The 15,836-nt window shown below is 39.9% G+C and overlaps 1 protein-coding gene across 1 annotated transcript in view; it reads right to left on the bottom strand.

Moving 5' to 3' along the window:
* Positions 1 to 6,402: 6,402 nt before the first annotated feature.
* LOC125780487 (B-cell receptor CD22-like) overlaps positions 6,403 to 15,836 on the bottom strand; it is a 102,500-nt gene continuing 93,066 nt past the window's right edge. Inside the window, exons 10-14 of the mRNA XM_049469531.1 lie at positions 7,660 to 7,917; positions 7,307 to 7,574; positions 7,001 to 7,046; positions 6,675 to 6,895; positions 6,403 to 6,451 (exon numbers count right to left, since the gene is read on the bottom strand). Coding sequence (XP_049325488.1) covers positions 6,403 to 6,451; positions 6,675 to 6,895; positions 7,001 to 7,046; positions 7,307 to 7,574; positions 7,660 to 7,917 — 842 coding nt within the window. The remainder of the gene's footprint in view (positions 6,452 to 6,674; positions 6,896 to 7,000; positions 7,047 to 7,306; positions 7,575 to 7,659; positions 7,918 to 15,836) is intronic.

The raw sequence follows: 15,836 nt of genomic DNA, 5'->3' as shown, positions 1-15,836 counted from the left end.
ATCCACTGAACTGCAGCTTCTCCAGCATAACCTGTTCCATCACATCTGATCCAGATCATGAAGGAGATTAATTACTCATGTTTTATTGAGTTAGATTAGATGTGTTGATTTAATCTAAAGGAAATTACTGCCACCTCCTGGTGAACCTCATAATTACATGTGCTTATCAGTGATTAATAAGATAAATTTACCTGATTTGATCCAGTAACTTCAGATCCAGCAGCTCTTTTCTTCATCCTGTGATGAAGGAACACAAAACCAAACCTTTACATAACAGAACTTTCTGAATGAGGAGACTTAGAGCTAAACTGTACTGACCTGTAGATAAAGAACAAGACCATCAGAAAGAGAAGAAGAAGAAGAAATCCTCCTCCTCCTCCCACTGTGATCCAAACTGCAGATCTGATCTGATCTTCTGAGGGAAGAAGATCATTTCCATCACTTTTCTGAGTCTTTATTTAAATACTGGAACTATTTACATTATTATTCACCACCTACTCTGAACACCAATCATCACAGATCCATTCTGAACTCCAACTGCATTCTGAGCTTCACAGTAGTACAGTCCAGTGTGATTAACAGTGATGCTGATGATGCTGAAACTCTGTCCAGATCCTACAGGTGAGTCTCCACCTTCTTTAAACCAGGTGTAGATCTCCACAGGTGGGTCTCCATCACTGCTGCAGGTCAGAGTCACTGAACTTCCCTCCACTATTCCACCAGAGGGACTGATGGACACTGAGACGCTCTTTGGAGGATCTAGAGACAGATCTGACTTTAGCGTTTCTTGCTAATCTCTAATATCACTGTGTGGTTCAACCATTCCCAGAGTTTAGAGAAGAATGAGAACTTTACTCACGTCTGACTCTGAGAGTTTGAGCAGTAGAGGGGAGATGTTCAGATCCTCTTACAGCACAGCTATAACTGCCTGCATCCTCACTGCTAACTGTCTGCAGGTGGAGCTGCTGATTCTTCTGGATCATCTCTGTGGTTAAAGGACGTCCATCTTTGTACCAGATGAATGTTGGATCAGTCAGACTGCAGGTGGTTTTACACGTCAGAACTGCTGATTCTCCTTCTGTTACTTCTCCAGGAGATTCTACATGGAGCTCTGAGACAAGGAGAGAATTCTCATTAAATTATTTTTTTGTTGTTGTTTACTGAAATTGTTGAATTTTGGAAAAACAATTAAAAAATAAACTCACCAGTAACATTGAGAATGACATAAGGTTTTCCCATCCATTTCTTTTGATCATCATCTGCTTTGATTCTAAAGCTGTACTTGTTTTGATCCTTCTTCGTTACGTTACTCAGTTTGAGAGAGTAGTAAGTTTTATTATCAGTTAAACACTCAACCCTGCCTGAGTAATCTGGATCTAATCTCAGATCAGTCGGCTCCACCCCGGGAACGCTGAATTTCATACAAAATGTTTTTTTTAGTTTAAGTTTGCCTAAATCTGCTGGAAGTGTAAAAGTGCCTTTAATAAACACTGTAGATCCTTTTAAAGCACATATTTTCTCCTGTTCGTACGTCACAATCCAGTCTGGTCCAGAAGCTCCTGAAATAAATGATGCAGTAAAGATCTGATTACAGAGGCTGGAGATTTCTGTAGGTTACAGCTCTATGAAAATAAGGATAATATTACATAATTGAGGGGATGTTCAGCTTTTAACATCAGAAAGTGTTAATCCTCCTCCCCTTTATAAGACTGAGACGTAACAAAACACTTTACCTGAAGAATTAACTGCATTTTCACTAATAATTCATAAACTGATTCTGATTCTAAGAGAAACTACAAAGAGAGAAAAGCTCTGAGTGTTCATCAGAGAGTCTAATTCTAGTCTAGAACAGTTTAATGATCAGTTCAGCAGTGATGGAGTTACAGTAGGATCTTCTGACTCACCAACAACCATCAGCAGAAACACCAGAAGAAGAGGAGGAGGAGGAGCCATCCTGAGTGACATCATCAGCCTACACAACATCAAACAAACAGACTGATTCAGAATAACCATAAACAAATACTTTAATATACAATTTTACTCACATTTTAATACATAATTAACATGTTTTACTTAAAAATACACTGTATACATACATTTATATGTAGAGTACATCAACTTATAGAAATCATTTTAGCATTACCATCAATATTGATCCCTCTCATCCAGTATTGAACTAGAAATTCAGATCAAATATTCAGTTCAAAAGCTACTTTTACGATTGATTTTCTACAGTTTGTTGAGAATATTGCAGAATAAACTACTGCAGTTCAGTAAACTGTTAAATATTGCTATAAATATATAAAGATTATAGAACATTTAAGACAGTAAAAACATATTCATCAAGCATTTATATATTAAAATTAAACCTGTTCTTACCTCTCTGAACTGAGCGTCGTCTGCAGTGTGAGAACAGCGAGTGAAGACTGAAGAAACAGATCAGAGGTTAAAGCTGATAAAGCTTGTGGTTTATTCCGGTCCTGCATTCGTATATATAAATAATACTGTACCAACTTCCTGTTAACAGAACTGTCAAACTTAATGCACACAGTAATAAGCTGGTAGTGCTCTGCTAAATCATTTAACTCAATTCAATTAAATTCAGTAGCTTTTTACTTACTACTAATTACTGGAATTAAAGGGTAACATGTTCAGTATTTGTCTTTTAAAACTATATAATAAATATAATAAAACTACTATAAAAACACATTTAAACACAGAGTAGAAAAGGTAAAGTAAATATTCTAGAGATTTCAGCCCCAATCACCAATCATAATCCTCTACCACTACTGATACTGATCACAAACCACCCAAACTACTTTAACCTGAATCTACTGCTACAGACAGTCCTGCTGCACGAGGGCCTGTACTTGTGTCCTGCTGCACGAGGGCCTGTACTTGTGTCCTGCTGCACGAGGGCCTGTACATGTGTCCTGGTGCACGAGGGCCTGTACTTGTGTCCTGCTGCACGAGGGCCTGTACTTGTGTCCAGGTGCACAAAGGGCCGGTATTTGTGTCCTGCTGCACGAGGGCCTGTACTTGTGTCCTGGTGCATGTGGGCCTGTACTTGTGTCCTGCTGCACGAGGGCCTGTACTTGTGTCCTGCTGCACGAGGGCCTGTACTTGTTTCCTGCTGCACGAGGGCCTGTACTTGTGTCCTGCTGCACGAGGGCCTGTACTTGTGTCCAGGTGCACAAGGGGCCGGTATTTGTGTCCTGCTGCACGAGGGCCTGTACTTGTGTCCTGGTGCACGTGGGCCTGTACTTGTGTCCTGGTGCACGAGGGCCTGTACTTGTGTCCTGGTGCACGAGGGCCTGTACTTGTGTCCTGCTGCACGAGGGCCTGTACTTGTGTCCTGCTGCACGGGGGCCTGTACTTGTGTCCTGCTGCAGGTGGGCCTGTACTTGTGTCCTGCTGCACGAGGGCCTGTACTTGTGTCCTGCTGCACAAGGGCCTGTACTTGTGTCCTGCTGCACGAGGGCCTGTACTTGTGTCCAGGTGCACAAGGGGCCGGTATTTGTGTCCTGCTGCACGAGGGCCTGTACTTGTGTCCTGGTGCACGTGGGCCTGTACTTGTGTCCTGGTGCACGTGGGCCTGTACTTTTGTCCTGGTGCACGAGGGCCTGTACTTGTGTCCTGGTGCACGAGGTCCTGTACTTGTGTCCTGCTGCACGAGGGCCTGTACTTGTGTCCTGCTGCACGGGGGCCTGTACTTGTGTCCTGCTGCAGGTGGGCCTGTACTTGTGTCCTGCTGCACGAGGGCCTGTACTTGTGTCCTGCTGCACAAGGGCCTGTACTTGTGTCCTGCTGCACAAGGGCCTGTACTTGTGTCCAGGTGCACAAGGGGCCGGTATTTGTGTCCTGCTGCACGAGGGCCTGTACTTGTGTCCTGGTGCACGTGGGCCTGTACTTGTGTCCTGGTGCACGAGGGCCTGTACTTGTGTCCTGCTGCACGAGGGCCTGTACTTGTGTCCTGCTGCACAAGGGCCTGTACATGTGTCCTGGTGCACGAGGGCCTGTACTTGTGTCCTGCTGCACGAGGGCCTGTACTTGTGTCCTGCTGCATGAGGGCACGTGCTTGTGTCCTGCTGCATGAGGGCCTGTACTTGTGTCCTGGTGCACGAGGGCTCGTACTTGTGTCCTGGTGCACGAGGGCCCGTAGTTGTGTCCTGTTGATTAAACAACATCTGAACAAAGATCTCTATCAGCCTCCAGAGCTTCACACATTTGCATATTCTCACTTTAGAAGATGGGCCTCCTCACAGATCAGCTGACAGTCAGTAAATGATGTCATTTCCTCTGTAGCTCTGAAATAAACCCCAGCAGCAGAAACTCATCTCCTTCTTACCATCAGCGCTCTGGATTCAGAAGATATAAACTCATAATTTAATACATAATTAAATATTAATAATGATTACTTTATGAACATCTCCACCAATCCTGATGATCATTAAAGTGATAATTCTGCTGTTATTGTTATGGTTACTGTGTCTTTAAGCAGTAGTGAGGGGTGATGATTCTGTCTGCAGTTTGGGAACTGAGAGCAGGGGGCGCTGTTTAGTCTGCTGTGTAAAATTAGAGGCTTTAATACAGAGATCTGTGAAGCTGAGAGATTTTTATATTTAATAGCAGCAAAGATCAAACCCATTTATGAAGGAATGGATATTTATAATAACAAGCTAAATGTGAAATATTGATATGTACACATTTACAATAAAGAGAATGAAATAAATACCTAAATAAATAAAACTAATTATAAAGAACAAAGAAAATGCTAACACTACTACTGCACTAATATCTCTACTACTGCTAATAAAAATATTATTAATAAAAATAGAAAGAATTCAAGTTTGCTTTATCATTCATAAAATCAGCCCAAAAGTCCAAACCTGCGGTTAAATACCTGGTCAATTACCTGTTTTGGGCTTTTTGAATTCAAACGTCTCCCATTTGGTTTAAACAATGCTACAGGTTTCTCCTAACAACTGATGGAAATGTGTTATAAGACCTGAGTGGGAAATGAAATTCATCTACATAGATGACATTGTAGATTTCTTACCATATTTGAAAAAACATCTGTTTCATTTCTCTGAAGTCTTCTTAAGGTTACAACAAAAAAGACCTCGAATCCTCAAACTTTAAAAAGTATATGCATGAGATGTATGATAATCTAGAGCTTATCTTGTGTGGTAAAGACACCCAGACATATCCAGACAAAATTCAGGCCACCCAAATCTATCCTTGAAATTGTAGCAAAGATTTTGCCCAAAATAACAATTATTCTGAAAATTCCAATAAATAGCAAAAATACTAGTTTGTAATGTGGTTTACAAAATGGGAACTGCTAATATAATTGTTAAACAGTATCAACAGGTTATAAAGGGGCATCTAAAAGGTAACGATGCAATTTGGAAATAAGTCCTGGGGCTACAAATAAACAAAAAGAAAACGTGTTTTGAGAAACAGTGCATGTAAATGTAGAATTTTTCAGCCTATGAACCGGTCATACCTTCTTCAATGATATATTTGGTATCCTGGGAAACTGCAGCTCCAACTTTTCCTTTTTAACTTTTTAAAACAACTCTGCCCCCTATGAGCTGACATGGGTAACAACACTGAAGAGTAACCATCACCAGCATTATAAACTTATTCAAGAATTTTATTAGCATTCAGACTTTTCTTTACTTTTTATTTGCCACGTTATTTTGCCTACATGAGAAAATCACAGCTGAAATCATAAACACAAATTAAAAAGACATTTTATTAAAAGTTTTCAATATAAACCGACATGTCAAAAGCCATCGTATAAGAAATATACACAACATCATTTCTATAGGCTCCCACATAGAACCCTTTGGGACTCAACTGAAAAACTGACAAACAGTTTCTCCATTTATATCAAAAACTCAAAAAACAGGTTTAAATCTGTTAAAATCTTTCAACCTTGTAGAGATCTGTCAAAGAACCTTCTGTAACATTTACATTTTTAAACAGCATATGTTGAGGCACTAAACTAGAAAATACCCAAATCAAAATGACCAACAAATAATATTGTAAATAGAAATAATATTCATGTAATAAACTGCATGGAAATTTTTAAAATATGAACAATCACATCAAACTACTTACAGAATATGCTAATAGCTATGAGATAAACAAATACCCTAATATGAAACCAAAAAAGTACAATATTTTATACTTAAAATATAATTTCTAAAAATACAGAAAATCAACCTCAACTGTTTATAAAATGAATGAAGCAGCAAAGAATAAGCTATTTTAGATTATTTGTTGGGCATGAACATTTTTCATAATAAATTCAGGAAAATCCATTTTTATTTAATTACAATTATACTCTCTTGCATAGTCTTATAATCTTTCTCTCTCTCACATCATAAACCTCTATTTGACTCTGTCATAGATGACTGAAGCATCATCCTCTTTCTGTGACCTATAAAACGAAGGAAATAAAACAGTATGTTTTACATGATTATAAGCCTTAAATATAGATTTTTCAATATAGAGTCATATATTCCCATTGTGTATATGTATATATTCTCAAAAATTGTGCATTAGAGCTGAGAATTTTGTATTTTTATAAAGATTTTAAATCTTATTTGTCTTTCTGAAGATTCTACACAGTAAATTTAACCAGTGTTAAATATGAAACTCACCCAGTAGCAGCAGCATCAGCGTGACGGTGGTGGAATGTAACACTGGCGTACTGAAGCTCCTCCTGCTGGTCAGATCTGATCACAACATCAGGTTTTCTACCAGTCCTGACTGTAGCATACTGAACATCATCATCATGATCAGGAGCTCCAGAGGAAGCATCACCTGCAGTCTCTACAGGTCTGGATCTGCTGTGAGTAACGGTGGCGTACTGGACGTCATCCTGAAGAAGATCATTCATTATAAAGATACTAAACATCTTATTTACTGAAGACTGAATAGAAACATCACTGAAATATGATGGATTGTGTTCTGCTGGATATTTTACCTGATCTGATCCATCCTGATCAGATCCAGCATCTCTCTTCTTCATCCTGAAACAACAGAACACTTACAGTGTTTAACACAATGCTATAAACCAAATGAAGTTCTACCATGTTCTACTAAATTCTACTGACCTGGAGATGAAGATTAAGATCAAAATAAAGAGAAGAAGAAGAAGAAGAAATCCTCCTCCTCCTCCCACTGTGATCCAAACTGCAGATCTGATCTGATCTTCTGAGGGAAGAAGATCATTTCCATCACTTTACTGAGTCTTTATTTAAATACTGGAACTATTTACATTATTATTCACCACCTACTCTGAACATCAATCATCACAGATCCATTCTGAACTCCAACTGCATTCTGAGCTTCACAGTAGTACAGTCCAGTGTGATCAGCAGTGATGCTGATGATGCTGAAACTCTGTCCAGATTCTACAGGTGAGTCTCCACCTTCTTTAAACCAGGTGTAGTTCTCCACAGGTGGGTCTCCATCACTGCTGCAGGTCAGATTCACTGAACTTCCCTCCACTATTCCACCAGAGGGACTGATGGACACTGAGACGTTCTTTGGAGGATCTAGAGAAGACAAAACAAGATTTTTGAGAATTTAAAGTTTCAGGAAATGGACCAAATGGAATATAATAAAACATCATAAACGTACACAGAACATTTAAAGAGACAGCAGTGGATCTTCTCTCTCCGAGTTCATTACGACTCTGGCATGTGTATTCTCCACTGTCCTCAGAGCTGATGTTGGGAATGCTGTAGGTTCCTCCTGTTCCTACTGATGATGATCCTTTAAACCAGGTGTAGATCTCCACAGGTGGGTCTCCATCACTGCTGCAGGTCAGAGTCACTGAACTTCCCTCCACTATTCCACCAGAGGGACTGATGGACACTGAGACGCTCTTTGGAGGATCTAGAGACAGATCTGACTTTAGCGTTTCTTGCTAATCTCTAATATCACTGTGTGGTTCAACCATTCCCAGAGTTTAGAGAAGAATGAGAACTTTACTCACGTCTGACTCTGAGAGTTTGAGCAGTAGAGGGGAGATGTTCAGATCCTCTTACAGCACAGCTATAACTGCCTGCATCCTCACTGCTGACTGTCTGCAGGTGGAGCTGCTGATTCTTCTGGATCATCTCTGTGGTTAAAGGACGTCCATCTTTGTACCAGATGAATGTTGGATCAGTCAGACTGCAGGTGGTTTTACATGTCAGAACTGCTGATTCTCCTTCTGTTACTTCTCCAGGAGATTCTACATGGAGCTCTGAGATAAGGAGAGAATTCTCATTAAATTATTTTTTTGTTTTGTTTACTGAAATTGTTGAATTTTGGAAAAACAATTAAAAAAATAAACTCACCAGTAACATTCAGAATGACATTAGGTTTTCCCATCCATTTCTTTTTATCATCATCTGTTTTGATTCTGAAGCTGTACTTGTGTTGATCCTTCTTCGTTACGTTACTCAGTTTGAGAGAGTAGTACGTTTTATTATCAGTTAAACACTCAACCCTGCCTGAGTAATCTGGATCTAATCTCAGATCAGTCCGCTCCCCCTTGGGACCTCTGAATTTCATACAAAATGTTTTTGTCAATTTAAGTTTGCCTAAATCTGTTGGAAGTGTAAAAGTGCCTTTAATAAACACTGTAGATCCTTTTATAGCACATATTTCCTGCTGATTGTACGTCACAATCCAGTCTGGTCCAGAAGCTCCTGAAACAAATGATGCAGTAAAGATCTGATTACAGAGGCTGGAGATTCTCTAGATTCTATGAAAATAAGGATAATATTACATAATTGAGGGGATGTTCAGCTTTTACCATCAGAAAGTGTTAAATCTCCTCCCCTTTATAAGACTGAGACGTAACAAAACACTTTACCTGAAGAATTAACTGCATTTCACTAATAATTCATAAATTGATTCTGATTCTGAGAGAAACTACAAAGAGAGAAAAGCTCTGAGTGTTCATCAGAGAGTCTAATTCTAGTCTAGAACAGTTTAATGATCAGTTCAGCAGTGATGGAGTTACAGTAGGATCTTCTGACTCACCAACAACCATCAGCAGAAACACCAGAAGAAGAGGAGGAGGAGGAGCCATCCTGAGTGACATCATCAGCCTACACAACATCAAACAAACAGACTGATTCAGAATAACCATAAATAAATACATTAATATACAATTTTACTCACATTTTAATACATAATTAACATGTTTTACTTAAAAATACACTGCATACATACATTTATATGTAGAGTACATCAACTTATAGAAATCATTTTAGCATTACCATCAATACTGATCCCTCTCATCCAGTATTGAAGTAGAAATTCAGATCAAATATTCAGTTCAAAAGCTACTTTTACGATTGATTTTCTACAGTTTGTTGAGAATATTGCAGAATAAACTACTGCAGTTCAGTAAACTTTTAAATATTGATATAAATATATAAAGATTACAGAACATTTCAGACAGTAAAAACATATTCATCAAGCATTTATATATTAAAATTAAACCTGTTCTTACCTCTCTGAACTGAGCGTCGTCTGCAGTGTGAGAACAGCGAGTGAAGACTGAAGAAACAGATCCGAGGTTAAAGCTGTTAAAGCTTGTGGTTTTTTCTGGTCCTGCATTCATATACATATAATACTGTACCAACTTCCTGTTGACAGAACTGTCAAACTAAATGCACACAGTAATAAGCTGGTAGTGCTCTGCAAACTCATTTAACTCAATTCAATTTAGTAGCTTTTTACTAACTAATAATTATTGGAATTAAAGGGTAACATGTTCAGTATTTGTCTTTTAAGACTATATAATAAATATAATAAAACTATTATAAAAAACACATTTAAACACAGAGTAGAAAAAGTAATGTAAATATTCTAGAGATTTCAGCCCCAATCACCAATCATAATCCTCTACCACTACTGATACTGATCACAAACCACCCAAACTACTGTTAACCTGAATCTACTGCTACAGACAGTCCTGCTGCACGAGGGCCTGTACTTGTGTCCTGCTGCACGAGGGCCTGTACTTGTGTCCTGCTGCACGAGGGCCGGTACTTGTGTCCTGGTGCACGAGGGCCTGTACTTGTGTCCTGGTGCACGAGGGCCTGTACTTGTGTCCTGGTGCACGAGGGCCTGTACTTGTGTCCTGGTGCACGAGGGCCTGTACTTGTGTCCTGCTGCACGAGGGCCGGTACTTGTGTCCTGCTGCACGAGGGCCTGTACTTGTGTCCTGGTGCACGAGGGCCTGTATTTGTGTCCTGCTGCACGAGGGCCTTTACTTGTGTCCTGATGCACGAGGGCCTGTACTTGTGTCCTGCTGCATGAGGGCCTGTACTTGTGTCCTGCTGCACGAGGGCCTGTACTTGTGTCCTGCTGCACGAGGGCCTGTACTTGTGTCCTGGTGCAGAAGGGCATGTACTTGTGTCCTGGTGCATGAGGGCCTGTACTTGTGTCCTGGTGCAGAAGGGCATGTACTTGTGTCCTGGTGCATGAGGGCCTGTACTTGTGTCCTGGTGCACGAGGGCCTGTACTTGTGTCCTGCTGCACGAGGGCCTGTACTTGTGTCCTGGTGCACGAAGGCCTGTACTTGTGTCCTGCTGCTTGGTTACAACTGTTTACTTGAGTAAACAACATTTGACCTGACGTTGACCTGAACAAAGATCACTATCAGCCTCCAGAGCTTCACACATTTGCATATTCTCACTTTAGAAGATGGGCCTCCTCAGAGATCAGCTGACGGTCTGTAAATGATGTCATTTCCTCTGTAGCTCTGAAATAAACCCCAGCAGCAGAAACTCATCTCCTTCTTACCATCAGCGCTCTGGATTCAGAAGATATAAACTCATAATTTAATGCATAATTAAATATTAATAATGATTGCTTTATGAACATCTCCACCTATCCTGATGATCATTAAAGTGATAATTCTGCTGTTATTGAAAAACAGTAGATAATTCAGCCTGTTCTTTTCTCTTTGGTCGTTCTGGACTGGAATAAAATCACAATGAATCCCCCATTAAAGAGAGAATGCCCCCTAATCCTGTCTAGATAGGTCTAAATGTGTATTCAGTCAGTGGTGCACCTGTGTTTTCTGTTGTCAAGATAGCAATACACCAGAAATGTACCTGAACTCACCTCATTTCCAGAACACCACGCCCATCAGTGTAGTGATCTAAAAACAAAGATTGTTCAACATAGTTGCTCAGGGGAAGGATACAAAAAGTTGTCTCAGAGATTTAACCTGTCAGTTTCCACTGTGAGGAACATAGTCAAGGACAATCCACAGGTGACTCTGTTTGTGGCGTGCTTTCAGAAATGGCTTCTTTCGCATCACTCTCTCATACAGCTTCTCCTTGTGTAAAGTGCGCTGTATTGTTGAGCGATGCACAGTGACACCATCTGCAGCAAGATGATGCTGCAGCTCCTTGGAGGTGGTCTGTGGATTGTCCTTGACTGTTCTCACCATTCTTCTTCTCTGCCTTTCTGATATTTTTCTTGTTCTGCCACTTCTGGGCTTAACAAGAACTGTCCCTGTGCTCTTCCATTACCTTACTTTGTTCCTCACAGTGGAAACTGACAGGTTAAATCTCTAAGACAACTTTTTGTATTCTTCCCCTGAACAACTATGTTGAACAATCTTTGTTTTTAGATCAGTTGAGAGTTGTTTTGAGCCCATGATGCCACTCTTCAGAGGAGATTCAAATAGGAGAACAACTTGCAATTGTCCACCTTAAATACCTTTTCTCATGATTGGATACACCTGGCTATGAAGTTCAAAGCTCAATGAGGTTACCAAACCAATTTTGTGCTTCAGTAAGTCAGTAAAAAGTAGTTAGGAGTATTCAAATCAATAAAATGATAAGGGTGCCCATACTTTTGCACCGGTCAAATTCTGGTTTAATGCATATTGCACATTTTCTGTTAGTACACTAAACCTGTTTCGACCCAGCTCGTTCCAGGATTGCAACATAAAGAAAGGGAAGACAACAAACTAGTAGCAAATATAAAATACTTTATTTATTTATCAAAAATAGAAAAAAGATCAAAAGAGTATTAAAAAGAAGAACTGGTCAGCTGTTTAAACATGGGAATACAGGACTCACCACGCTAACCTCCTTTGGTCCAACCTCTAGGACAAACCATCCTTAGAGCAGGAGGGGGGGGGGGGGGAGTCGTCACAAACCTCATTTCAATCCTGAAATATTACTGTGTTCATCAGTTATTAGATATATCAAACTGAAATGGCTGTTGCAAACACCCAAATATTTACAACTAAAAATGATTAAGATTAATAGGGGTGCCTAAACTTCTTCATATGACTGTATATTCAGAAGCTCTGCTGCTATTCAAACAATTCGGGAGATGCCATGAAAAAAGCCTATTGATGGAGTGGAGGACAGCAATGAGCATCATGACACACCTTGCCCTATATGTGTAGCCCCTTGGGGCTCATTACTGCCAATTCCCGCATTTTTCTTCCAAAATCTGTTTATGCATGAATATGTACAGTATCTGTTTGATTAGACGTTATAAAAATATGTCAGTTATGTTAGTAGTTATAAGCAGGGATTGAAAGGCTATTAGCATGAGCTAGCTTGCAGACTGTGATCTTTGATATATCTGCTAACAATAAGCTGCACAGGAAACCAGTTAAAAAAAATCAACCAACCTCACATGCATTTATCAGCTTAAAACCTCAGAGCTGTTTCTTCAGTCGTCACTCGCTGTTCCGGTGCTGTAGATAAGAGGTAAGAAGAGCTGACTTTTAATATGTGTACTTATTATTATCTTTTGCTTAAAAAAATAATATATATGCATAGACATGTTTTCCTCCTATATGTATCAATACACGTATGTGTGTGTATTTTAAAGAGCATTGGAATATATATTCTGTTAGTTTATAATTTCTGTATTAGGTTGGTGTTTTCTGTAACCACAAGCTTAGCTCTTTAGCGCTGTAGTTTACTTGCTGTTAGATTTATAATTGAGACTTTTAAATATAATTTTGATTAGAAAATCTTTTAGGAGACCATGATCTGAATCTTTAGGTCTGATCAACGTGAACATAAAGGCCTGAGCTTCTATCAGGACCAGTGCAGGACTGAGTTTAAAGTGTTTTTGTTGTATAGACTGGGCCTAGAAGAGAGCAATGTGTGAAATGTAGAACCAGAATAAACTGCATGCACTTTAACAGCTTTAACCTCAGCGCTGTTTCCTTTCTGACACTTGACAGCTACATTTTATTATACTCTCAACGGCCACTTTATTAGGTACACCTTGCTAGTACGGAGTTGGAGCCTTTTTTGCCTTCAGAACTGCTTTAATCCTTCGTGGTACAGATTCAACAAGCTACTGGAAACATTCCTCAGAGATTCTGCTCCATATTAACATGAGAGCATCACACAGCTACTGCAGATTTATCAGCTAAACATCAATGATGACAATCTCCCACAATTCCACCACACCCCAAAGCTGCTCTAGTTTTAGGATTGAGATCTGGTGACTGTGGAGGACATTCCAGTACAGTGAATAAACTCATTGTGTGATTATTCTGCTGCTGTAGATCATCATCCTCCTCAAGGTTGGACGTCGTGTAGTGCTGATGTTCAGAGATGCAGTTCATCTTCTGCAGACCTCGGTTGTAACGAGTGGTTATTTGAGTTACTGTTGTCGTTCTATCAGCTGGAATCAGTCTGGTCGTTCTCCTCTGACCTCTGACCTCTGGCATCAACAAGGCCAAATTTGCTCCCACAGAACTGAATTGATATCAGCTCACTGGATATTTTCTCTTTTTCAGATCAATCTCTGTAAACCCTAGAGATGGTTGTGTTAAAAAAAATGTGAAAATCCCAGTAGATCAGCAGTTTCTGAAATACCTAAACCAACAACCACGCCACTTTCAAAATCACTTAAATCACCTTATTTGTCAGGGCCAGACAGGAACTAGACTTGTGTGGATACAATAAAATAGCTTTATTGACAGGAGTAGTCAACGAAACCAGGGACAATACCAGAGGAACACAGTGTAGAGAAACCATACCATAATTGTGAGACAGTCCAGAGTTCATACACAGGCAGGCAGTATCACAGGGCAGGCAAAAAAAGTACAATACACAGTCCAGGTCATACACGGAAATCCAACACAAGGGAAAAGGCAGAAATCGTAGTCGGTAGAAAACAAAAACAGGATCATACATGGAAATAGACAAGGGCAAGAGAAACGCTTTGTATTGCAGGATAAACCAAACAGATACTCGGCAGAGTGTGAGCGTGAGCATGGTCCATATACACTGAGGGAAATCAGTACTCTGGACTTCCTGGAGGTGTCATGTGGTGTGTCATGTGATCGGAAGTGAGTGTGGTGTCATGGTGTGGTGCGTTCTGGGTATTGTAGTTGGAAGCGTGAGAAACGCAGATATGCTCTGATTGTTTGAACTGCAGAAGATCGTCTTGGCCACGTCTACATGCCTAAATGAATTGATCTGCTGCTGTGTGATTTATTGCGGTAGTTATTTATTCTCATTAGACTGCAGAAAATCAAAATTCAAATTAGCCTTTGAACTAAATGCTAAAATATTCCTATTTCTAGTTCAGTAACAATTTAACTAAGTAAAAACCTTTAATTATGCATTAAAATGCAAGTAAATCTGTATATTAATGTATTTATTTATGGATTCTGGGTGATTTTAGTGGGCTATTAAAGGTATTCTGAAACAGTCTGATTGTTTGATGACGTGCAGGCTGATGATGTCACTCAGGATGGCTCCTCCTCCTCCTCTTCTTCTGGTGTTTCTGCTGATGGTTGTTGGTGAGTCAGAAGATTCTACTTTATCTCCATAACAACTGTGTTTAATGTCACAACATTGCAACATCTAGGAAAAACAAACTTATAGAAACTGCCTTGTAACCATGTGGGTTGGTATATCACTTCGTATACCGTACCAACCACTTAGCAACAGCATAGCAACAACATGATAACTGCCTAGCAACTTCTGTTAAATGCACTTTCTAGGTGTACTGCACTGAGTTTACTAGTGCATCTCCTAATTAGAGTGTACTAGGAGGTACACTACAGAGGTGTACTAGTGATTGTACTAAATGGAATGTACTAGTGAACGTACTACATGTAGTGTACTAGTGATTGTACTAAATGGAATATACTAGTGAACATACTACACGTAGTGTACTAGTGATTGTATTAAATGGAATATACTAGTGAAAGTACTACACGTAGTGTACTAGTGATTGTACTTAATAGAATATACTAGTGAACATACTACACGTAGTGTACTAGTGATTGTATTAAATGGAATATACTAGTGAAAGTACTACACGTAGTGTACTAGTGATTGTATTAAATGGAATGTACTAGTGAACGCATAGGCGTAGGAACCGGGGGGGATGGGTGGGACATGTCCCACCCAATATTAGAAACAGGTGGATTTGTCCCCCCCAAAAATGATATCAGTTCGCTCAGGTCAGCTGTACTATTAATGAGGAGACAGACCGGACCAATCACAGAGCCGGTTCAGGTATTAAATCACGCCTCTCAGTAGAAACAGCCAATCAGCTTGCTGGTTTTGCGGCGCGCGGAGCAGAGACAGTTTGCTGTTGGGGAAGCCCCGCCCCCTTGCTGTGAGATTTAGCAGCGGGATCGGGGTGCAGCAGCTTCAGCTGATTTTAAAACAGAACTGGATATACGGAGATTTTACTAAAATAAAGGTAACGATAGGCTAACCACTTCAACTGTGATGATATGTTTCTGATAGCTGGTTAAAAATACACGTCTCTGAATCAGCACACAGTTTAAACCCACTGTG

This window comes from Astyanax mexicanus, chromosome 21 (assembly GCF_023375975.1).
Source record: "Astyanax mexicanus isolate ESR-SI-001 chromosome 21, AstMex3_surface, whole genome shotgun sequence".
NCBI lineage: Eukaryota > Metazoa > Chordata > Actinopteri > Characiformes > Acestrorhamphidae > Astyanax > Astyanax mexicanus.
Note: the sequence above shows the minus strand (reverse complement) of the source record. Positions and strands in the feature narration are given on the sequence as shown.